Source organism: Oncorhynchus mykiss, chromosome 2 (assembly GCF_057628025.1).
Source record: "Oncorhynchus mykiss isolate SJ-2025 chromosome 2, ASM5762802v1, whole genome shotgun sequence".
Lineage (NCBI taxonomy): Eukaryota > Metazoa > Chordata > Actinopteri > Salmoniformes > Salmonidae > Oncorhynchus > Oncorhynchus mykiss.
The window spans coordinates 63082714-63108630 of NC_143023.1; the positions used below are offsets into that span (position 1 = coordinate 63082714).

Here is a 25917-nt window from a genome sequence, read left to right on the forward strand (position 1 = left end):
TTCGCTGACACCAAAAGTGCTGGTTATATTTTCAATGCTTAGCAGGTCAGGAAAATGGTCCAATTCACACACTTATCAAGAGAACATCCCTGGTCATCTCTACTGCCTCTGATCTGGCAGACGCACTAAACACAAATGCTTCATTTGTAAATTATGTCTGATTGTTGGAGTTTGCCCCTGGCTATCCGTAAATGAAAAATACAAGAAAATGGTGCCTTCTGGTTTGCTTAATATAAGGAATTTTTCTACTTTTGATATTTACATATATATATATATATATATTTTTTTTTTAGCAATTACATTTACTTTTTATTCTTACGTATATTTAAAACCAAATACTTTTATTCAAGTAGTATTCTACTGGGTGACTTTCATTTTCTATTTAGGTATCTTCACTTTTACTCAAGTTTGACAACTGGGTACTTTTCCCCACCACTGATATTTGTATATACAGTAGCTTAAAGGGATAGTTCACCTTCAAAGTTTGCCAGATGGTTTAGGAAAAAACTGTGATTTTGGGTTATAATTATTCTGATATTTTCTTCTACAGAGAAAGAGAGTGAGGGGAGGTGGGCAGTGCCCACTGGTCTGTACCCTACCTGCTGATCCAGAGGGTGGGGGCGCCCCGGCCTTCTGCCACTCTGTGGCCTCCACGGCCATGCGGCGGACAAACGCATCGTCCACACACATCAGGATGTTCTCCGGCTTGATGTCCGTGTGGACGATCTTACACTTGCTGTGGAGGTAGTCCAAGCCCTGCAGAACCTACACACACAGGAACACAAGCGTGCCCAAACGCACACACACACAAAAACAAACCCATCCCAGATTAAACACGCACCGATGCAATGCCAAATGAACCATTCCTTTCATCTTAGTCATCTTCCATTTGGGACAAGGCTGCTGTTGTTTTTCTGTTTGTTGTTGACACGTGCTTGTGTGTGTGTGTGTGTGTGTGTGTGTGTGGGGGGGGGGTTGCACAGTTGCCCGTGTTTGTTTTCAGGCGCTTTGCATTGAAGTTGAGAACAGTTTCTATTCATCTTCAGTGGGCCTTTCAAGTAGGAGAAACAGCGGCTTAGTTGCGTGAGCAGCAGCAGAGATGAGGGGATAAGTTCAGTCCACATGCTGCTCTGCTCTTAAGGGGGAAGGGGAAATGCCTGTGAAGGCCTTGAGAAGTCAACAACATGTACTACCCTGGCCTGGCCTGAGGTACTGCCTCTGGCTCGGGAAATCCCTAGCATTCCTCTCTGATGGTGCTAATAAAGAGTGTTGATGGAAGTGAATGTGACGTGTGAATGTGTGTGTGTAGGGAGTGTATGTGTGAAAGGATATTGATGAGGATGTGTGTTCAGGTGTTGGTGAACGTGTGTGTGTGTGTGTGTGTGTGGCATACCTGTTTGATAATACTCTTGACACAGGGTAGAGGAAGACCCTGGTAGTTGGACTTGATGATCCATTTTAGAAGGTGGTGCCCCAGAACCTCAAACACCATACACACATCTGGGACAGCTGGTCAAGGAGGACCACGGCTTTATAATACACATAGAGGAAGTCATAGGTAACAAACAGAACGTTTCTGCACTGTTTTCTAAATGTTTCTGCACTCATGAATACACACACACACATTACTACATTATATGTAGTAAAATGTTCAGGCTTCAAACAGTTAAGTATATGTTATCAAAATGCATTCGGCCTCCAGGTCATTGCAAAGCGGTGTGTAACGGTGTGTTGCATTTCCATTCGCGGTACGAGATGCTGTAGCAGCAGCTCTGGAGCTGCCTGACATATTTTACGCTCAAAGGCTCTGCATCTGTACGCGTGCGACAAACAAGGTGCATAAGAAATACACTGTACCCGCACGCCAATTTAATTCCACTCAATTATGCAAATTGCCCTATGGACCAATAAGCATGACCAGACAAATGTATTTACATCGACTGGTATTTTTTTTATCAATGAATATGCTAAAAAGCATTATTTTGCAATGGGATTCTTTCTTCTTTTCCAGGACAATTGGCAGGCAGCAATTTTATTTATCGGCTTTTCAAAAAAATGTATCGGCCAAAAGCCGGCTATTACTAGCTAACGGAAACCCTGACACACATACACACCCTCTGCTGATAAGGATACGTATTCCGTTAATTCCAGAGATCTTGAAGTCGTCTATCAGCTGAACCACCATCTCTTTGTTTTGGTCAGAGGGGTCACTCTCTCTCACCTGGAGAGGGATGAGGACGGAGGGTGTGTGAGAGAGAGGTGTGAGAAACACATGGGGAAACATACAAACGTCCCACACATACATTTTGATGACCCGGAGTCCCCTACTCACACATCTGAGCAGTTTGATCTCATCCAGGGCTGTCTCTGTGTAGTGCTGAGCACTCTTCACCACCTTCATCGCCACAAAGTTCTTCACCCTGAAACAGCAAACAGTGTCACATACAGCGTCATCCTTAACATTATTGACTACAACGGAGCTAGCTATTCAACACTGGACGTGAACCAATGATGCTTACTGGTAATGGTTTTATAGCAAAGACATTATGACTGAACCTGCAGGAGGGGGGGGGGGGGGGATTTTACTGTGTAAGTGATTGAATTGGGGTGAAGTGAGTATATGGGCCAGCTGTGTGATGTAACCTAGTGAAAGGTGATATTCTGACACTAATACTGTTAACACTTTGGCACTATGTGTTATTACACTGCAGCTGCTACTGCTGTGTGTGTGTGTGTGTGTGTGTGTGTGTGTGTGTGTGTGTGTGTGTGTGTGTGTGTGTGTGTGTGTGTGTGTGTGTGTGCGTGTGTGTGTGTGTGTGACTCACTGGATGTCCCAGCACAGCCACACGGTGGAGAAGTGACCCCAGCCCAGCTTGCGTATTACGTGGTACCTCCCGTTGAACAAGTCCCCTATCTTCACCGGATGGTATCCACCTGAGAGAGAGAGGGAGCGAGAGAGAGAGAGAGAGAGAGAGAGAGAGAGAGAGAGAGAGAGAGAGAGAGGAAGAGACGGAGAGACGGAGAGAGAGAGAGAGAGAGAGAGAGAGAGAGAGAGAGAGAGAGAGAGAGAGAGAGAGGAAGAGAGAGAGAGAGAGAGAGAGAGAGAGAGAGGAAGAGAAAGAGAGGAAGAGAGAGAGAGGAAGAGACGGAGAGAGAGAGTGTTAAAGTGGATCTAGACAATAAGGATACTGATACTTTGAGACAATCTGAAATTATGCCATTAGTGGGGGGGGGATTAAAACAGAGAAAATGAGAGGATGCTAGAGGAAGAGAGACACAGCGACAGCATCTTCAGTCTTCAGCCAATCCCGTGAAACCCTGTGGGAGAGGGATATAGAGGACGAATGAGAGAAAGAGGGGAAGAGCGATGGAAAGATAGACAGACGTAAACCCTATGGGAGAAGAGTCTCCCCAGTTCCTTAGAGCTATGTGTCTCTTCGGTGAAGAGGCCACTCCCTCTTAGCACAGACAACAACCTTGAGCCTTGGTGCTGGTGCCAAGCATACAGAGTTGCTGGCAAGAGTCACACTGCTACAAATTACATTATAACCCAGGGAAGATAAAGGAGATAGAGTAAGAGGGAGAGAAAGAGAGAGCGAGAGAGAGCGAGAGAGAGAGCGAGAGAGAGAGAGAGAGAAAGAGAGAGAGACAGAGAAAGAGAGAGAGACAGAGAAAGAGAGAGACAGAGAAAGAGAGAGAGAGAAAGAGAGAGAGCGGGAGAGAGAGAGAGAGAAAGAGAGGGAGCGAGAGAGCGAGAGAGGAGAACAAGATACGGGCTTAAGTGTATTGGGGTATGGGGTAACAGCTATGAGTCTGGGGAGGGGGGGTTGTATGCGGGCATGTGTGTATGCCTGCGTGTGTGTGCGCGTGTGTGTGAGTCAGTGAGTCAGAGAGTCCAAAAGGTAGAGAGAAAGGGGAAGGAGACGAGTGATGTGTGTGATTGTCATAGGTGTGTGTGTGTGTCTTCCTCCACCTTTGCAGTAGTCTGCGGGGTCCTCCTGCTCCTCATCGTCAGAGCCTAGGATCTCCTCCTCTGGCTCTGGGGGGACAGCCGGCTCAGGAGGGGGTGGAGGGGGCGGCGGGAGAGGGGGGGCAGACACTGGGGCTTTTTGCTGGGTCTCAGGCCTGACGGAGAGAGAGAGGAAGAGAGAAATACTGTTACAACCTGAATTGGTTTGTGTACTCACAACAATTACAATCATCACTGCGGTCAAACAGACATTCATAGCTGGATGCCATTTCACTTTAAGACCTGATTCCATCTCAGAGCCCTTCCCCTAGCTTATATCCCTTCCCCTAGCCTCTATCCCTTCCCCTAGATTCTATCCCTTCCCCTATCCCTTCCCTAGTTTCTATCCCTTTTCCTAGCTTCTATCCCTTTTCCTAGCTTCTATCCCTTCCCCTAGCTTCTATCCCTTCCCCTAGCTTCTATCCCTTCCCCTAGCCCCTATCCCTTCCCCTAGCTTCTATCCCTTCCCCTAGCCTCTATCCCTTCCCCTAGCTTCTATCCCTTCCCCTAGCCTCTATCCCTTCCCCTAGCTTCTATCCCTTCTCCTAGCCTCTGTCTCTTCCCCTAGCTTCTATCCCTTCTCCTAGCCTCTATCCCTTCCCCTAGCTTCTATCCCTTCTCCTAGCCTCTATCCCTTCCCCTAGCTTCTATCCCTTCCCCTAGCCTCTATCCCTTCTCCTAGCCTCTATCCCTTCCCCTAGCTTCTATCCCTTCTCCTAGCCTCTATCCCTTCCCCTAGCTTCTATCCCTTTTCCTATCCCTTCCCCTAGCTTCTATCCCTTCCCCTAGCTTCTATCCCTTTTCCTAGCTTCTATCCCTTTTCCTATCCCTTCCCCTAGCTTCTATCCCTTCCCCTAGCTTCTATCCCTTCCCCTTTTCCTAGCTTCTATCCCTTTTCCTATCCCTTCCCCTAGCTTCTATCCCTTCCCCTAGCTTCTATCCCTTTTCCTAGCTTCTATCCCTTTTCCTATCCCTTCCCCTAGCTTCTATCCCTTCCCCTAGCTTCTATCCCTTTTCCTAGCTTCTATCCCTTTTCCTATCCCTTCCCCTAGCCTCTATCCCTTCCCCTAGCTTCTATCCCTTCCCCTATCCCTTCCCCTAGCTTCTATCCCTTTTCCTAGCTTCTATCCCTTTTCCTATCCCTTCCCCTAGCTTCTATCCCTTCCCCTAGCTTCTATCCCTTCCCCTTTTCCTAGCTTCTATCCCTTTTCCTATCCCTTCCCCTAGCTTCTATCCCTTCCCCTAGCTTCTATCCCTTTTCCTAGCTTCTATCCCTTTTCCTATCCCTTCCCCTAGCTTCTATCCCTTCCCCTAGCTTCTATCCCTTTTCCTAGCTTCTATCCCTTTTCCTAGCTTCTATCCCTTCCCCAAGCTTCTATCCCTTCCCCTAGCTTCTATCCCTTCCCCTTGCCCCTATCCCTTCCCCTAGCTTCTATCCCTTCCCCTAGCCTTTATCCCTTCCCCTAGCTTCTATCCCTTCCCCTAGCCTCTATCCCTTCCCCTAGCTTCTATCCCTTATCCTAGCCTCTATCCCTTCCCCTATCCCTTCCCCTCACCTCTATCCCTACCCCTAGCCTCTATCCCTTCCCCTAGCCCCTATCCCTTCCCCTAGCTTCTAACCCTTGTCCTAGACTCTATCCCTTCCCCTAGCCTCTATCCCTTCCCCTCACCTCTATCCCTTCCCCTAGCCTCTATCCCTTCCCCTAGCCCCTATCCCTTCCCCTAGCCTCTATCCCTTCCCCTAGGCTCTATCCCTTCCCCTAGCCTCTATCCCTTCCCCTCGCCTCTATCCCTTCCCCTAGCCCCTATCCCTTCCCCTAGTCCCTATCCCTTCCCCTAGGCTCTATCCCTTCCCCTATCCCTTCCCCTAGCCTATATCCCTTCCCCCTAGCTTCTATCCCTTCTCCTAGCCTCTATCCCTTCCCCTATCCCTTCCCCTAGCCTATATCCCTTCCCCCTAGCTTCTATCCCTTCTCCTAGCCTCTATCCCTTCCCCTAGCCTCTATCCCTTCCCCTAGCCCCTATCCCTTCCCCTAGCCTCTATCCCTTCCCCTATCCCTTCTCCTAGCCTCTATCCCTTCCCCTATCCCTTCCCCTAGCCTATATCCCTTCCCCTAGCCCCTATCCCTTCCCCTAGCCTCTATCCCTTCCCCTAGCCCCTATCCCTTCCCCTAGCCCCTATCCCTTCCCCTAGCCCCTATCCCTTCCCCTGGCCTCTATCCCTTCCCTTAGCCCCTATCCCTTCCCCTAGCCTCTATCCCTTCCCTTAGCCCCTATCCCTTCCCCTAGCCCCTATCCCTTCCCCTAGCCCCTATCCCTTCCCCTAGATTCTATCCCTTCCCTTAGCCCCTATCCCTTCCCCTAGCCTCTATCCCTTCCCCTAGCCCCTATCCCTTCCCTTAGCCTCTATCCCTTCCCCTAGCCCCTATCCCTTCCCCTAGTCCCTATCCCTTCCCCTAGCCTCTATCCCTTCCCCTAGCCTCTATCCCTTCCCCTAGCCCCTATCCCTTCCCCTATCCTCTATCCCTTCCCTTAGCCCCTATCCCTTCCCCTAGCCCCTATCCCTTCCCCTAGCCTCTATCCCTTCCCTTAGCCCCTATCCCTTCCCCTAGCCTCTATCCCTTCCCCTAGCCCCTATCCCTTCCACTAGCCCCTACCCCCTCCCCTCTGTCCCTTCCCCTAACCCCTATCCCTTCCCCTAGCCTCTATCCCTTCCCTTAGCCCCTATCCCTTCCCCTAGCCCCTATCCCTTCCCCTAGCCCCTATCCCTTCCCCTAGCCTCTATCCCTTCCCTTAGCCCCTATCCCTTCCCCTAGCCTCTATCCCTTCCCCTAGCCCCTATCCCTTCCCTTAGCCTCTATCCCTTCCCCTAGCCCCTATCTCTTCCCCTAGTCCCTATCCCTTCCCCTAGCCTCTATCCCTTCCCCTAGCCCCTATCCCTTCCCCTAGCCTCTATCCCTTCCCTTAGCCCCTATCCCTTCCCCTAGCCCCTATCCCTTCCCCTAGCCTCTATCCCTTCCCTTAGCCCCTATCCCTTCCCCTAGCCTCTATCCCTTCCCCTAGCCCCTATCCCTCCCCCTAGCCTCTATCCCTTCCCCTAGCCCCTATCCCTTCCCCTAGCCTCTATCCCTTCCCCTAGCCCCTATCCCTTCCCCTAGCCTCTATCCCTTCCCTTAGCCCCTATCCCTTCCCCTAGCCTCTATCCCTTCCCTTAGCCTCTATCCCTTCCCCTAGCCCCTATCTCTTCCCCTAGTCCCTATCCCTTCCCCTAGCCTCTATCCCTTCCCCTAGCCCCTATCCCTTCCCCTAGCCTCTATCCCTTCCCTTAGCCCCTATCCCTTCCCCTAGCCCCTATCCCTTCCCCTAGCCTCTATCCCTTCCCTTAGCCCCTATCCCTTCCCCTAGCCTCTATCCCTTCCCCTAGCCCCTATCCCTTCCCCTAGCCTCTATCCCTTCCCCTAGCCCCTATCCCTTCCCCTAGCCTCTATCCCTTCCCCTAGCCCCTATCCCTTCCCCTAGCCTCTATCCCTTCCCCTAGCCCCTATCCCCTCCCCTCTGTCCCTTCCCTTAGCCCCTATCCCTTCCCCTAGCCTCTATCCCTTCCCCTAGCCCCTATCCCTTCCCCTAGCCTCTATCCCTTCCCCTAGCCCCTATCCCTTCCCCTATCCCTATCCCTTCCCCTAGCCCCTATCCCTTCCCCTAGCCCCTATCCATTCCCCTAGTCCCTATCCCTTCCACTAGTCTCTATCCCTTCCCTTAGCCCCTATCCCTTCCCCTAGCCCCTATCCCTCCCCCTAGCCTCTATCCCTTCCCCTAGTCCCTATCCCTTCCCCTAGCCTCTATCCCTTCCCCTAGCCCCTATCCCTTCCCCTAGCCTCTATCCCTTCCCCTAGCCTCTATCCCTTCCCCTAGCCTCTATCCATAGCCCCTTTCCCTAGCCCCTTAGTGTTCTCAGATCTGTAAGGACTGGAACTTGAACTAATGCCCTTAAAAAAAGTATGCTGTATTTTTAAGGGCTTAGCATCTCATCAATAAGACAGTGTGTGGCTTCTCTTACCAGCCTGAGTGGATGTGCTGCTTTCTATTCAATACACTATTCAGTATTAGCTCCTGTATGTTAAGCATCTGGCAATCAGTTCCAAAGCATCAATGATGACACCACCAGAAACATCAGAGTACATGATGAGGTGACTTGACATTAACATAAAAAGCATTGTTCAATATCAGACTCAGAAGCACAAGAGGTTGTTTTACTATCTCTGAACATTGCTATTTCGGCGGCGTCCTCCGTAATAGCTGTATGGGAGTTATTAATGCTAAATAAATAGTGTGAACTGTGTCAGTGCCTGGCTAATAGATTCAGCAAAAATATCGGAAATACAATCAAACGCTTGAGTAAGAAGCAAACACAAACAAACGTGCGCGCGCGCGCACACACACACACACACACACACAAACACACACACAGTGATAAATCCCGTTCACAGGCACACCGTGGAGCCTCGCGGTCGGTGCGTTGCCATAGAAACTGTGGAGCAGGGAGAATCCACGCCTTGAAGAGTTAACTTGGCAGCTAGGACAAAGCAAGGCTCCTCTAACGTCTAAAGAAGCACAGCCGTCTGGGAAGGATAACACAAACACTTAGCATTGAGATTCCTCTATACTTGCGCACACACATGCACGCACAGACAGAGAGACACACACACACACACAGGCTATGTACGCACACACACACACACACACACACACACATACACTCCGTGCTTAGATCTGTGTGCCCTTGCAGCAAGATGCTCCTTAACCAAACTAGTCACGTACTGTATCATAGATCACTTCCAAAGGCTTAGCGCTTTTATGCTTGAGCCTGCCATACACACACACTTAGCCGCAATAACTCTGAGCCCACTACAGCAGCAATCAGCCCACTCCAGTGTCTGTGGACGTGCATGTGTGTACTAGCGCATGAAAATGTGTGTGTTTAGTCATATTGAAAATATACATACCAGAGGCTGCAGGAAACACTTCATATCCTAGCTCACGTGCGTGTGGGTGTGTGTTTATCACACCCTGCACCACTGTCACCATGCACTCATACACATAACAGCAACAACGGAACCAGAGTGTTTCTGAATGCATGGAAATCCCCGGAGATTACCAATAACAACTAAACCTTAGGGCTGTATCCCAATAGCACCTTTGGCCAGACCCCATCCACAGTAGTGCACTATGTAGGGAATAGCGTGCCTTTTGGGCCGCAAGGTCAGCAGCTAACAAAGCTAATCACTGGCTGCCATTGTCCTCATCGCAGACATACCAGACCAGTTTGCAGCCAGCTGACACAGCAGCAGGAGAATACGACTAGCTACTTTCTCCTCAGGATAAATGCATTAACGGTTCTGTTTTGCGGCTGTTGGTTTTCTAGATGCTTGACTGTCACATTGGTATAAGCAGTGTAATTACAGCACAAGAACCCACAGGGTGAGAGAGCGGTATTGTGGTTGCAGGTTACAATGGGAGTGTGTATAGTGTATACATACAGCGCGTTCAAGAGTATTCAGACCACTTCCCTTTTTCCACATTTTGTTATGTTACAGCCTTATTCTAATATATATATATATTTAAATCCTCCTCATAAATCTACACACAATACCCCATAATGAAAAAGCAAAAAAACCTAAAACATATAAGTAAGTATTCAGACCTTTTGCTATAAGTTTGAAATTGAGCTCAGGTGCATCCTGTTTCCATTGATCATCCTTGAGATGTTTCTACAACTTGATTGAAGTCCACCTGTGGTAAATTAAATTGATTGGACATGATTTGGAAAGGCACACGCCTGTCTATATAAGGTCCAACAGTTGACAGTGCATGTCAGAGCAAAAACCAAGCCATGAGGTCGAAGGAATTGTCCATAGAGCTCCGAAACAGGATTGTGTCGAGGCACCGATCTGGGTAAGGGTACCAAAACATGTCTACAGCACTGAAGGTCCCCAAGAACACAGTGGCCAATATTGGAACTACCAAGACTCTTCATAGAGCTGGCCACACGGCCAAACTGAGCAATCCGGGGAGAAAGGCCTCAATCGGGGAGGTGACCAAGAACCCGATGGTCACTCTGAAAGAGATCCAGAGTTCAACAGTGGAGATGGGAGAACCTTCCCGAAAGACAACCATCTCTGCAGCACTCCACCAATCAGGCCTTTATGATAGATGGAAGCCACTCCTCATTAAAAGGCACATGACAGCCCGCTTGGAGATTGCCAAAAGGCACCTAAAGGATTGAACTCTTTGGCCTGAATGCAAAGCGTCCCAACTGGAGGAAACCTGGCACCATCCCTATGGTGAAGCATGGTGGTGGTAGCATCATGCTGTGGGGTAGTTTTCAGCGACAGGGAGTAGGAGACTAGTCTGGATCGAGGGAAAGATGAATGGAGCAAAGTACAGAGAGATCCTTGATGAAAACCTGCTCCAGAGTGCTCAAGACCTCAGACTGGGGTGAAGAGTCACCTTTCAACAGGACAACAACCCTAACCACACAGCCAAGACAACTCAGCAGTAGCTTTGGGATAAGTCTCTGAATGTCCTTGAGTGGCCCAGCCAGAGCCCGGACTTGAACCCGATCAAACATCAGAGACCTGAAAATAGTTGTGCAGCCATGCTCCCCATCCAACCTGACAGAGTTTGAGAGGATCTGCAGAGAAGAATGGGAGAAACTCCCCAAATACAGGTGTGCCAAGCTTGTAGCATCATACCGAAGAAGGCTAGCGGCTGTAATCGCTGCCAAAGGTGCTTCAACAAAGTACTGAGTAAAGGGTCTGAATACTTATGTAAATGTAATATCATTTTTTTTCTTCTTTACATTTGCAAAACATTTTTAAACCTGCTTTTGCTTTGTCATGATGAGGTATTGTGTGTGGATTGATGAGGGGGAAAAAACGACTTAATACATTATAAATAAGGCTGTAACGTAACAACATTTGGAAAATCAAGGGGTCCGAATACTTTCTGAATGCACTCTACATGGTAACAGAGATGTGTGTGTAAGCACTGTCCCACCTCAGGGTAGCGTGGGTGCAAGAGTCCTGCCCGGTGCTCTGTGGAATGTCCTGTGTGTGTGTGTGTGTGTGTGTGTGTGTGTGTGTGTGTGTGTGTGTGTGTGTGTGTGTTGAGCGGATCCAGACAGGACTCTCTCTTAGACATGGAAAATTAGAGTGGGATGCATTTTCCACCCTGAAACACCTTTGTGTGTGTGTGTGGACATGCCCAGAACTCAACTCACTCACAAACAACTAATCTGTTGGCTCCTTTCGTTAATTTGATTCAGCAATGCCCAGAGCATTCACGACCCTCTACCGGCGAACAATGAAGTAAAAACTAGAAACGATCATGATTCTACATGACTCTCGTTCACCATAAGGGGCTTATTGTCATTGCCATTTGTTTATGAGAAAAGTGTACTTCAAACAATGTACATTTGTGATGGCTAGGGATACAAATAAGATGATTTATTGCTAGCTTTCGGACGAGGTCTAACCTAATTGCGGCCGCAACCAAACTAGATTGTGAGCGACTCTTGGCGGAATGCTCTCTGCTTGACTGCCACGAGGGAGACGAGCACAATATTGTTTGCGAAGTGCAGCTGCCCCCCAAACGATTAGTTCTCAAGTATTCAGCAGAGGCATGCGTTTGTTTTGGTTCTACAAAAGGTGTCCACCGATAATGTTGAATAATCATTGCATTCATTCTTGCATCATTCAATCAATTATCAGTTCTAAACATGTACTGTATTTGTCTTCTCTGTGCTCACGATCTATTTTTCTGTCCGCACATGATAGACAGTTTGTGATCAGAGCACGTCTCCGGAGCCACTGAGCCAGATGAGCGTGTCTAAATCCTGCTGTAGAATTCATTGCGGCCAGTCAGCAGGTCAAACAAACGACTAAAATGAACGGGTCCCTCAGAAAAACAAATCACGACTCTCGAGTCAGTAAAAAGAGTTGTTCAAAAAGAATGAATCGTTTGCGAACCGCACAAAGGCCAGAGTAGTGTGCGGAAGACAAACACACAGTACTGAAGAGCCTGTTCTCTCTAACTCTCCACGAAAACACGCACGCACGCACGCACGCACACACACACACACACACACACACACACACACACTTCCACTGTCCCACCCTGCAAAGGCATTTAGAGTCCCTGCAGTGCATTTCTAAAGCCCATCCCTATCAAAGCATGTCATGATTATGGGGAGGTAACCGTCTCACAAATTCACGTGTAAAAACATGTTTTGATCTTCAGAGAGAATATAGTATGTTCACTTATACACTTATATGACATTCCCAATCTGGCCCTCATACCATCATGGCCGCCTAATCATCCCCAGCTTCCAATTGGCTCATTCATTCCCCCTCCTCTCCCCTGTAACTATTCCCCGGGTCGCTGCTGCAAAAGAGAATGTGTTCTCAGTCAACTTAGCTTTTAAAATGAGGGCTAAATAAAAAAAATAAAAAAATGTGAAAGGAATAGTAGCTGAGAGACATGGAGGTTAGAGAGTAGAAAAGACAAAAGAGAGAGAACACAGTGTCCAGGGAAGATACATGAAATAAAGGTAGACGAACGGCACACTGAATGTACCGGTAGTTTAGGTAAATCACTTGTCAGTGTTTTAGAGCAGAGCACAGTGATACTCCTCCTATCCCCAAGGCCTCTGTTCTAATTCAGGAAAATGATTAAACGTTGTTAATCATTCATTTCCCTGCTAAATGGGGGAGAAAGACATGAGAATAGCTAAGAAGCTGTCGTCTTTGTCTGTCAGCTTCAAATCCCTAATGCTGTGTCTGTGAAAACCTATGCAGTTCTATGGGGATATGGTTATACTGTATACACCATGAGTTCCTTCCAAATACACTGAGTATAACAAACATTAGGAAAACCTTCCTAACATTGAGTTGCCACCCCCCCCCCCCCCCCCCTTCATTTCAGATACAACAACTACAGTATGCCCCTGTTCAATCAGTAAAATCTATCCTTAAAAAACATCTTCACATATTGATTACTTAACACTACCGGTCCCTACAGGCAACATATTGATTACCTCGCACCAAAGTGACGTGCTGAATACTGAGCATTGACTGTCACCAAGGAAACACATTTAATAGCGATGGAACTCCACTGTCACCTAGGTAACCTATTGATTAGGCCTGCTATCACCATGTCTGACTCTGAACATCCTGGTACCTCTAGGCAGAGGTCACCCAGGGGTTAAACCACTTCACCTGGGAAACAGAGACCTATTGGTTACTGAACACACTGTTGTCATCTAGTAGGTAATACCATAGAAATAAGGAATATGGATTCTATCGGTAACACAGACCCTATAATTCCGTCAATTATAGGATCTCTATGGGTTACACTTTGATGCCTGCCAGTCAACTTAGTGATGGATCCGTTATGGAATGTTGCTGTCACCTCAGTGATGAATTGAGAAAAACTGAGTACTATTAAGTAAGACAGACATAGGCTACTGTAGCTGAATGAAGACTTTTTTTTACAAATTCAGCTGCCTGTCATTGCGGTGAGTCATTGATAAATGAGGTGCATTATCACCTAGGCAACAGCCATTACTTAGCAACTCGACTGTCCACTCAGCGAGGCTTCAATGACTAAACAGTGAGCACCAGCCTTTCTCAGTCAGAACCAAAACACAATCTCATCCCCCTGGTAATAAATAGGCTACCACTCTCTCTTTTTCGCCGATCCATCATCATCCCCCTCTCTCTCTCTCCCTCTCCATCCATATCAGTCTCTTCCAGCAGCAGGTCAGGCAAGCTGACTCATTTGCTCCTCTCCTCCGGTATGTCTGCTGCTCTGCACATGACAGGGAAGTGAGATCTCACTGCTATTTCAGTCTACAGCCTGCCTGCCTGACGTCACGCAGCACTGCCCCCACACTATCCATACCCGCCATGATGAATCTGTGCATTACCACTACGACACAATTATGGATCTGAGTCTACAGGTATCTGTACAAAACATGACCATATGTTGGCAAGTACAGCTCTGTAGTGCAATACATTACTGTCCACACACCTAGCTCCCCATTTTGGTTCTCTATGTGTACAATACATTAAGAAAAATTCAGCCCGGCATTGGCGCTGTAACATATACTGTGCAAAATCATTATACTACAGTTCCACTAACCAACTAAACACACCAACGTCGCTATTACAGAAACCTCTGTTTAATTCAACACTGAACCATGCATGAGAGCACCAGCTGTTCCGGACAACTGTGTGATCACGCTCTTCGAAGCCAACGTCAGTAAGACATTTAAACACAAGGACGCAGGGCCAGACAGATTACCAAGACGCATACTCAGAGCATGCGCTGACTAGCTGGCAATTGACACAGACTGTAATACTTATGTGTTTCAAGCAGACCACCATAATCCCTGTGCCCACGAATGCCAAGGTAACATCTCACATCTGTAGCCATGAAATGCTTTGAAAGGCTGGTCATGGCTCACATCAACAACATCATCCCAGACACCCTGGACCCACTCCAATTTGCATACCATCCCAATAGATCCACAGAGGACGTAATCTCAATTGCACTCCACACTGCCCTTTCCCATCTGGACAAGAGGAAAACCTATGTCAGAATGCTGTTCATTGACTACAGCTCAGCGTTCAACACCATAGTGCCCTCCAAGCTCATCAATAAGCTAAGGACCTTGGGACTGAACACATCCCTCAACTAGATCCAGGACTTCCTGACGGGCCGGCCCCAGGTGGTGAGGGTAGGTAACAACACGTCTGGTATGCTGAACCTAAACACGGGAGCCTCTCAGGTGTGTGTGCTTTGTCCCCTTCTGTACTCCCTGTTCACCCACGACTGCATGACTCCAACACCATCATTAAGATTGCAGACGACACAACGGTGGTAGGCCTGATCACCGACAATGATGAGACAGCTATAGGGAGGAGGTCAGAGACCGGCCAGTGTGGTGCCAGGACAACAACCTCTACCTCAACGTCAGCAACACAAAGGAGCTGATCGTAGACTACAGGAAACAGAGGGCCAAGTACACCCCCGTCCACATTCACATTCCTCAGTGTCCACATCACTAAGGATCTATAATGGTCCAAACACAACAACACAGTCGTGAAGAGGGCACGACAACGCCTCTTCCCGCTCAGGAGGCTGAAAAGATTTGGCATGGGCCCTCAGATCCTCAAAAAGTTATTCAGCTGCACCATTGGGAGCATCTTGACTGGCTGTACTTGGTATGGCAACTGCTTGGCATCGGACCGCAAGGCACTACAGAGGGTATCATCAAATCAAGCTTTATTTATATAGAACATTTCAGACACTGATGAAGGAAATAAACAAATAAAAAACAATGAAAATAAAAACAAATATTTACTACACAACAAACATGAGGATAAAAAAAACAAAAAACAACAAGAAAAACGGAAAGAAAAAAAAAACCCAGATAAAAAGACGAGTTTTAAGATCTCTTTTAAATATGTCCACAGTTTTGGCCGGCTATTCCAAAAGCTAGGGGCATAGTAACTAAAGGCTGCCTCTCCATGCCTCTTGGTCCTAGGCTTTGGGATAGTTAAAAGGCCAGTGCCAGAGGACCCGAGGGACCTACTGGGTACATAACTTAAAAGCATGTCTGACATGCAGCTTTTCACCGGCTTCGAGGGCATTATCACTTTTATACCAACATATTCAAATAATAATTAGCATCTTTTCATTACAAACATTATTTTGATAAATGTATTAATTTATTTTTTATTTCACCTTTATTTAACCAGGTAGGCAAGTTGAGAACTAGTTCTCATTTACAACTGCGACCTGGCTAAGAATAAAGCAAAGCAGTTTGACTCATACAACAACACAGAGTTACACATCGAATAAACAAACATATTGTCAATAATACAGTAGAAAAAGTCTATATTCAATATGTGCAAATGAGGTAAGATAAATAGGCCAGGGTGGCGAAGTAATTACAATATACCAATTAAACACTGGAGTGATTGATGTGAAGAAGATGATTGTGCAAGTAGAGATACTGGGGTGCAAAGGAGCAAGATAAATAAATAAATACAGTATGGGGATGAGGGAGTTGGATGGGCTATTTACAGATGAGCTATGTACAGGTGCAGTGATCTGTGAGCTGCACTGACAGCTGGTGCTTAAAGCTAGTGAGGGAGATATGAGTCTCTAGCTTCAGTGATTTTTGCAGTTTGTTCCAGTCATTGGCAGCAGAGAACTGGAAGGAAAGGCGGCCAAAGGAGGAATTAGCTTTGGGGGTGACTAGTGAGATATACCTGCTGGAGCGCGTGCTACGGGTGGGTGCTGCTATGGTGACCAGTGAGCTGAGATAAGGCGGGGGTTTACCTAGCAGAGACTTGTAGATGACCTGGAGCCAGTGGGTTTGGCGACGAGTATGAAGCGAGGGCCAGCGAACGAGAGCGTACAGGTCGCAATGGTGAGTAGTATATGGGGCTTTGGTGACAAAATGGATGGCACTGTGATAGACTGCATCCAATTTGTTGAGTAGAGTGTTGGAGGCAATTTTGTAAATGACATCGCTGAAGTCGAGGATCAGTAGAATAGTCAGTTTTACGAGGGTATGTTTGGCAGCATGAGGGGAGGCTTTGTTGCGAAATAGGAAGCTGATTCTAGATTTAATTTGGGATTGGCGATGCTTAATGTGAGTCTGGAAGGAGAGTTTACAGTCTAACCAGAGACCTAGGTTTTTGTAGTTGTCCAAAAATTCTAAGTCAGAACCGTCCAGAGTAGTGATTAATAATACTTCCATGAGATATAGTCTCGACACAAATCTAGGGTTGCTACCCAGGCCGGCTGGTCGTTCGTTCTATTGGTTCGGTTGCCAGAGACGCGTTCCAGTTGTTCAGTCTTTTTGTTTTGTATCTATGGACACGACCCAGTCGTTCGTTCTAAATGTTCCATTGGCTGGCAACTTTCTTATCCCTTGCTTGCTAGCTAGCGAACTACGGCTAACTTACAGTCACATCAAACAGTGCAGACAGAATAACAGCAAAGTAGCTGCATTTGCATTTGTTTAAGCTGTTTTCTAGTGACATTTATTTGGATACATCCATAACAATGAGCTAATGATGCGAAATGTCTCCTGGCATAGAAAATGTGCTTTCTCGTCAGGACACTTGTTCAGAGGAGCTAGCCAGCAACACAGCTAACACAATCACTTCAAACTGAAGCTGGAAAGACTGCAAACTAGCTGCAATTCATTTAGTTTTATATGTTTTCTTTTAGTACTTCTTTGTATATATCCATAAAAATTATGCTGATTCATGATTTCTACTGGCTGTGAAAAGCTGCCTGTCTGTCTCGTCCCGACACGTTCATTACTATGGGACATCTGGAGATAGAATTTGAATATTGAAACAATGTTGGAAGATGTCGGAGAGACAGACAGCAAGGTTTATACAAATCTCCGCTGTTGAAAACTAAATGTTAGTCTAAAGAAATGTTAGATACTGTCTAGAAGCTTTTTATAGTGGAGATCAAGTTTATAACTTCCCTGCCTGGGCTAATGAGACAGTGGATTGCACAGTCAGATGGAACAGAGTAAATAGGTATTTTAATGTCATAGATTTAGCCGGTGGTAACTTGTGGAATAGACACCGGCTGGAATGCAGTTTTAACCAATCAGCATTCAGGAATAAACCTAACCGTTGTATAATTAAGCAATAAGGCCCAAGGAGGTGTGGTATACGGCCAATATACCACGGCTAAGGGCTGTTCTTAGGCACGAAACAATGCCTGGACACAGCCCGTAGCAGTGGTATATCGGACAAAAAAAATCACAAACCCCAAACATAACCAACATAATTAGAGCAGTAAAAATAAATGTTTTGTCATACCTGTGGTATATGGTCTGATACACCATGGCTGTCAGCCAATCAGCATTCAGGGCTTGAACCACCCTGTTTATAACAGTCAATAGATGCTGATTTGACTGTTAGACTAATTTCCCTTGGGAAGCAAATGAATACTGTACTACATGCTGCACTACACTGACCTACACATTAGAGGTCGACCGATTAATCGGAATGGCCGATTAATTAGGGCCGATTTCAAGTTTTCATAACAATCGGAAATCAGTATTTTTGGACACCGATTTTTTGACACCTTTATTTAAAGGTTTAACAGCATTGCGCTCTTTATTTAACTAGGCAAGTCAGTTAAGAACACATTCATATTTTCAATGACGGCCTAGGAACGGTGGGTTAACTGCCTTGTTCAGAGGCAGAAAGACAGATGTTCACCTTGTCAGCTAGGGTGTTCCAATCTTGCAACCTTACAGTTAACTAGTCCTTGTGCACTCCACAACGAGACTGCCTGTTACGCGAATGCAGTAAGCCAAGGTAAGTTGCTAGCTTGCATTAAACTTATTTTATAAAAAACAATCAATCAATCATAATCACTAGTTAACTACACATGGTTGATGATATTACTAGATATTATCTAGCGTGTCCTGCGTTGCATATAATCTGACTGACCATACAAGTATCTAAGTATCTGACTGAGCGGTGGTAGGCAGAAGCAGGAGCATAAACATTCATTCAAACAGCACTTTAGTGCGTTTTGCCAGCAGCTCTTCGTTGTGCGTCAAGCATTGCGCTGTTTATGACTTCAAGCCTATCAACTCCCGAGATGAGGCGGGTGTAACCGAAGTGAAATGGCTAGCTAGTTAGTGCACGCTAATAGCATTTCAAACTTCACTCGCTCTGAGCCTTGGAGTGGTTGTTTCCCTTGCTCTGCATGGGTAACGCTGCTTCGAGGGTGGCTGTTGTCGTTGTGTTGCTGGTTCGAGCCCAGGGAGGAGCGAGGGACGGAAGCTATACTGTTACACTGGCAATACTAAAGTGCCTATAAGAACATCCAATAGTCAAAGGTTAATGAAATACAAATGGTATAGAGGGAAATAGTCCTATAATTCCTATAATAACTACAACCTAAAACTTCTTACCTGGGAATATTGAAGACTCATGATAAAAGGAACCACCAGCTTTCATATGTTCTCATGTTCTGAGCAAGGAAGTCAAACGTTAGCTTTTATACATGGCACATATTGCACTTTTACTTTCTTCTCCAACACTTTGTTTTTGCATTTAAACCAAATTGAACACGTTTCATTATTTATTTGAGGCTAAATAGATTTTATTGATTTATTATATTAAGTTAAAATAAGTGTTCATTCAGTATTGTTGTAATTGTCATTATTACAAATAAACAAATAAAAATCGGCCGATTAATCGGTATCGGCTTTTTTGGTCCTCCAATAATCGGTATCGGCGTTGAAAAATCATAATCGGTCGACCTCTACTACACACTACTTCACACAACAACATACACCCAAGCAAGCAAACACAAAAATATGCATCCATGCATCCAAGCACACATAAAACCAATACAAAGCAGACTAAAAAGCATGCAAACTGTATAAAATGCAAAGGCACCCAACTACCCACATATGTTAATACAGAAACACACCAGTAAACATGTACACAAGACCCCATACACACTGGCACTGTCACTCAACGGCACAGTCAGCCACCCATCCACTACTGGATGGGAGTTTTGTTCCCTAGAAGTGCTTGACTTTTCTTTTGAATAACATTTGCATTGAGAAAAATGGCTTGCTAGCTGGCGTACTACTTCTCACTGACGTCACAGCCTGTTCCACTGTCACTGGCCCATGTCACAGCTCACACACACACACACACACACACACACACACACACGGAACTACACACTGGCACATACTGTACACACTCGCAAACAAACGTGCAAACACATCACACACACAGAGTTTTGAGGCCGCGAGGCACATTGTGTTTATGCTGGGTGTGCAGTTATGTCAGAGGCCTGACTCTCCTCTACTGACAAAATAGCCAAGATGCGTTTGTGTGTCTGTGATGTTTACTACAGAGATTGTGTGTGTGAATATGTACTTACATGTTCATGTGCGCGTGTGTATGCATTTCTGAACATCACGCCATTCACCTTGTCTGTGATGTGACCACAAACAACCCTGAAGAGTTGCAGTATAATAGCTGCATTCTTGCACATATCAAGACACATCCCCAAACAGTATATATCTAGCTACAGAATACCACTAAGTACTGTATCCTTTCACCACTCAAACAGTACATATCTAGCTACAGAATACCACTAAGTACTGTATCCTTCAACCACTTCAAACAGTACATATCTAGCTACAGAATACCACTAAGTACTGTATCCTTCAACCACTCAAACAGTATATCTCTAGCTACAGAATACCACTAAGTACTGTATTCTTCAACCACTCAAACAGTGTATTCACATCCATATTCACCCAGTGATGTCAAAGGGAGCCATGGCCATTATGGAGGACAATTACTCCCAAGCTGATAAGAGGAGGAAGACTGTTGCATGCTAGCTCTGAAAGAGAAACACACTGTATAGAAGCACACAGCCTGGGCTGCTCTTACTGCATCTGAATTCTATACACAACACAATTACCTCCCCTAGGTGTTTACACTCTGCATTATGGTTGTACAAAAGGTAAACATCTGACCAATGAATGTTGTTGAAGTGTTGCGTGAGGGTTTAGGCTGTTTTCAGGACGTCATAGTAAATATGTTGAGGCAACATCACCCCCCTGACATCTAAATACAACGTTGTTTAGATGTTATCCCGTTGTGAGTGTGTTTTTTCATTTGGATTGTCACACGGCTTCTCAGCATCCTCCACAAACAAGTGCAGGCACGCACACACACACACTACGCCTACACTACCCTCTAGGGATGTGCAAGGTTATTTGAATATTTGAACTGATGTTAGTGTCCGAATACCAGTGTGAGTATTCATTTTAGTGAGATTTTTTGTTGTTGACATATTTAAACACTGAAAAGGTTTTTTCTAAATTGTATTAAAATATCCATGTGACACTGTTACGTACTACAAGGATATACCATGACATTTAAAATGATTAATTTAATAAAACAACAAACTTTTCCATTTTGTTTTTAGGACATGTGCCACATAAAAAAGACCAGTATGCACCGGTAGCTTTATGTAGCAAGATGAGTGAACATTCAATATCGCAATGCAAGATGGACTTTTACCCCTTTTTCTCCCCAGGCTTGTCTCATCAGTGCAACTCCCATACAGACTCGGGAGAGGCGAAGGTTGAGAGCCATGTGTCCTCCGAAACACAACCCAACCAAGCCGCACTGCTTCTTGACACAATGACCGCTTAACGCGGTAGCCAGTCGGAGGAAACGCCGTACACCTGGCGACCGTGTCGGCGTGCATGCGCCCGGCCCGCCACAGGAGTCGCTAGAGCGTGATGGGACAAGGACATCCTTGCCGGCCAAACCCTCCCCTAACCTGTACGACGCGGGGTCAATTGTGCGCCGCCCCATTGGTCTCCTTGGCCGGCTGCGACAGAGCCTGGGGCCGGATTCACAAAACCTTCTTAAGTAGACATTTCTTCTTAACTGACATTTTTTCCCTTAACTATAGACTTAAGACGAAAGTTAAGCCAAGTTGCTATTCCTCAAAAAGGTTAGTGGAAATTCTCTTGCACTATTTCTTATGTTTCTCCTTAAGCAAAAAATTAAGAAGAAATGAGATTCTTGAAAATAAAGTTCTTGGAAATGTTCTTGAATTCCAAGATAGCTAAACCTTTGTCTTAATCTCAGGGCAGTGAGAGAAAAAACTCATGAAAGCAATTGAACATGTTTAATTCACTCACAGACTTCATCTGAATGCTTCAGTATTCATAATTTTAAACCCAAGAACATGTTTTAGAACAGTAAGCTCAGTAAGAAATATGCTAACGTGATTGCCATCGCTAGCTAGATAGCTAGCTAAATCGGTTGCCTAGCAACACACATCTTAAGAAGTTCATAAGAAAATATTTGAGGAGTTTGTAAGAAATCCATTACATCTTAAGAAATTGTTGAGGAATTGCACTTACAAATTATCTTATGAACTTTTTTTCTTTTTTCTTAAGCAGCTTAAGCCTTAGACCACCGCGCCACTTGGGAGGCTTCACGAAATTAAAAGCTATCGAAATGAGATGGAGTAGGCTACAATGAGCAAGCAATAGCTAGGTTGTTGATTTATTGGAATGGGGTTGGGGAGAAAGGGCAGCATTTGGCCTCAATTAGCCTAGCTAGCTATAGCTGGCATTACTCCATCTCTCTCTCTCCCTCTGTCTGCTCGGCTCGCTCCCATCTCACACACCGCCCCCTCCACAGCTGCAGCAGTAAGAGTACCAGCCTCTCTCCCTTGCGAAGCAGTGCTCATGTTAAAAATGTAAGTAAGAAAAAAAAATATATAATAAACACATGTATTTCGAATATCCGGATATTAGATGAAAACTCAGATAGTCAGCCCTCTCTCCCACAGAGACATACCAATCATCTAATGTCGCCCCTCCCTACCTCTTCATCTACCTGTTCTTGAAGGCTCTGTGTCGTAGCCTCAGCACGCTCATAGCCAGGCCCCAAGACTTGGGCCTAGACGGACTACGATCCATAGAGAAGGATGGATGGACACACACGGACCGTCAGACGGGGCAGTCCTCTCAGATGTGGTCGAGCTGAGGAGAAGATGATGTGTGTGTGACACACACTGTGCTGGCCAAGCAGAGAGGGCCAGGCCCAGAATTCCAAGCCCAGTCACATGGTGCTCTCTCACCTAGCTGCTAATGGCCCTGCCTACCATGCATTAGACCTCACGTAGCCACACACACTCGCACACCCACACACATGCGAATGCACGCACAGAGGCACACACACACACACACACACACACACACACACACACACACCACCAACACACAACTAAACCCACACATACACCCACACAAACACAACACGGACTCAGGTACACACAAACACAAATTATGCAAACACGCTACACGCAATAAAGTACCAAGGACAATAACGTCCTTTTTAAAATAATTTATTTTTTACCCTTATTTTACCAGGTAAGTTGACTGAGAACACATTCTCATTTACAGCAACGACCCGGGGAATAGTTACAGGGGGGATGAGGGATGAATGAGCCAATTGGAAGCTGGGGATGATTAGGTGGCCATGACGGTATAATGTCCTCAGGCAAGGTATCACCGCTGTCTTCCCCCATGCATTACCTATGAAATGAACTGGCTATCTTAAATGGAGATGAGTAACACTGAAGGGTAGGAGTAGAGATGAAAGGTCTAGGCCAGTTGTTCCACCATGTAGGGGCTCTGTATCTACTCTGTGTGTGTCTGGCCAGCCTGTGGGGCTCTGGGGCTGTGGCTCTGGCAGGGTGGGAGGGACGGGAGTATGTGTGTGTGTGTGTGTGTGTGTGTGCCAGGGGGCAGCAGGAACTAAGAGATTTATAGTAGGCCGTCATGCTGGGCATTTACAGCCACGCCACCTGGGACGGTACAACACACACACACACACATACACACACACACACACACACACACACACACACACACACATACACACATACACACAGGCAGACAATCAAAGACCCGCAAGCCAACACACATGTAAACAAACAAGCAGACCATTATCATTCCAGTACTTTAATTCAGCAGCTATATCAGCAGAGATTAAGCCTCTGGTGACCCAGAGTTTACCCCTGCACTGCTAATCTTCAGAGGGCCCTCTCTCCCTCCCTCTGTGTCCCTCTATCTTTGTCTAGCTCTCTTCATCTCTCTCTTATGATGTCCCTCTCTCTCCACTATCTGGCTCTCTTTCTCTCTCTCTGTTCCACTATCTCTCTCTCGCTCTCTCTCTATCTTTGCCAAAGCTTACTTTGGATATTTACAATATTAAAATAATAATGATCAAAATTGTCAACAGGACAACAGTAACAACAATAACCAATGGTCAAAATAACCATTGAACAATAGCAGTATAGTGGTGAGGTTGATTGGTCTGTCAGACACTGTCCCTCATCTTATGGCAGGCAGCAATGTAGTGCGCTGCCAACCCACAGCTCTCTGCATCCTCCCCCAACAGGACGGGTAGCCTATTCTCATCAGAGAGGTCTTTGAAACATTAAATAAGGGTTTCAAATTTGGGGACATGACACTCTCTAATTGTTTTATATTATTTAAATTTTGTCAGGAAATGCAGCTCTGTCTCGGATTCTGCTGTTGTGCAGTGGTTGCACAGCCTTTCCTCTACAGGGAGCCAGGTTTTCCTGTGTCTACCCTTCTCAATGGCAAGGCTGTGCTCACTGAGCCTGTACTTTGTCAAGGTTTTGATCAGTAACCATGGTCAAATAGTTAGCCACGGTGTACTGTCGATGTAGGGCCAGGCAGCACTGCATTTTGCTTTGTGCTTGTGTTTCCCAATAAGCAATGTAGTTTTGTTTTGACTGTGTTGTAATTTGGTTCATTCTGATTGATTGGATGTTCTGAGGCTTCAGTGTGTTAGTAGAACAGGTTTGTGAACTCAGCCCCAGGACCAGCTGGATGAGGGGATTCTTTTTTTCTTTGCTCAGCTCTTGGCATTGCAGGGCTTAGTAATTGCAGGGCTTGGTAACTATCTGTCTCTCTCCTCTGTTCGACTATCTGTCTCTCTCTCTGTTGCACTGTCTGTCTCTCTCTCTCTGCCCACTATCTCTCTCTCTCTCTCTCTATGTTCCACTATCTGTCTCTTTCTCCATCTCTCTTTATAGCCCCCCATCAGGACATCTCTGTTCCAAGGCGATCATTGTGCCACATTCCTCCTCTCCTCTCCTCCTAAATCGACATTTCCTGAGTCACTCTCTGGATGGTTCCGTCCCTCCCCCCTCCATTTCCCTTTCCCTTCCTCTGCAAAGTTCATTTACAATGGTATGTTAGCTTGGAGGTACAAAGTACAGTATGTTACCAACCATACCTATCAGTAATATTCTATCTGATTGTTAGATGTGATACTCCTAACACTAATACTTACTGTATATATAGTATATAGTGGAAATGACAGAGCAGTTGCATATACTGTAACGACCAGACATACAGGTTTCAGTCAGTGAGTCAGCTAGTTAAGTCGTGATGGTCCTCTTCCTCCAAACCAGCCTGTCATTAGGACTGACTGTCTGACTGGGGTTACTGGACCAGATCAAGTTCCACTGGAAGTAACAGAAACCCGCTAAGTTGGAAACAAACACCGGATGACAGAGAGAAAAGAAGACGGGGAAACTAAAGAAGGACAGGTGGAGAACGGACGAGAGAGAGAGAGAGAGAGAGAGAGAGAGAGAGAGAGAGAGAGAGAGAGAGAGGGTAAATGGTTGGTCCCAGAGGAAACCATTGCATGCTTGCATGTAAACATATTGAGTGAACAGGGACACAGTGTACTATCAGACCTAAACACACACACACACACACACAAGTCATTTTATTCAAGTGCACCAGAAGAAGAGGGAAGGGGGAAAAGTCTGGATGATCTCAATACCAGACGGCTATAATGATAGTAAATTGCTGGTACTCAAGACAGATGCCAAAATATATTTTCAACCATTATGGCTTCCACAATATGTGATTAAACAGTTGATTATTCAGCTGATTATATTCAGTGTATGGAAGACCTAGGCATATTGTCAGTGAGAGAAGAAGTAAATTTTTATTGTTTATTTCACTTTTGTTTATTATCTACTTCACTTGCGTTGTTAACAATGTTAACATGTGTCCCACGCCAATAAAGCCCTTAAAATGATCTTTAAACTGATAGCATGGTAGCACAAACAGACGGAATATGGAAAAACTCCTCTGTCCCTCAACCATAACCTTTAACCCTGGACTCCCTTGAACCCTAGCGACCTGCGTGTGACACCTGAACCAGATGGATTCTGACTAATCCTGT

General features: G+C 45.9%; 1 protein-coding gene across 15 annotated transcripts in view; it reads right to left on the reverse strand.

Annotated features, from left to right (window-relative positions):
• Positions 1-25917, reverse strand: part of LOC110493507 (SRSF protein kinase 2) — a 71746-nt gene that overhangs the window by 11087 nt on the left and 34742 nt on the right. For 13 of the 15 annotated variants that reach the window (XM_090204317.1, XM_036952751.2, XM_036952729.2 and 10 more), the window contains 6 exons: positions 3974-4125; positions 2826-2934; positions 2333-2420; positions 2134-2221; positions 1394-1500; positions 600-765 (listed from right to left, as the gene is read on the reverse strand). In XM_090204317.1, the coding sequence (XP_090060443.1) occupies positions 600-765; positions 1394-1500; positions 2134-2221; positions 2333-2420; positions 2826-2934; positions 3974-4125 (710 nt within the window). Of the gene's footprint in view, positions 1-599; positions 766-1393; positions 1501-2133; positions 2222-2332; positions 2421-2825; positions 2935-3973; positions 4126-22518; positions 22697-25917 lie in introns of those variants that run through there. The other 2 variants (XM_090204316.1, XM_090204299.1) reach the window with 1 other exon arrangement.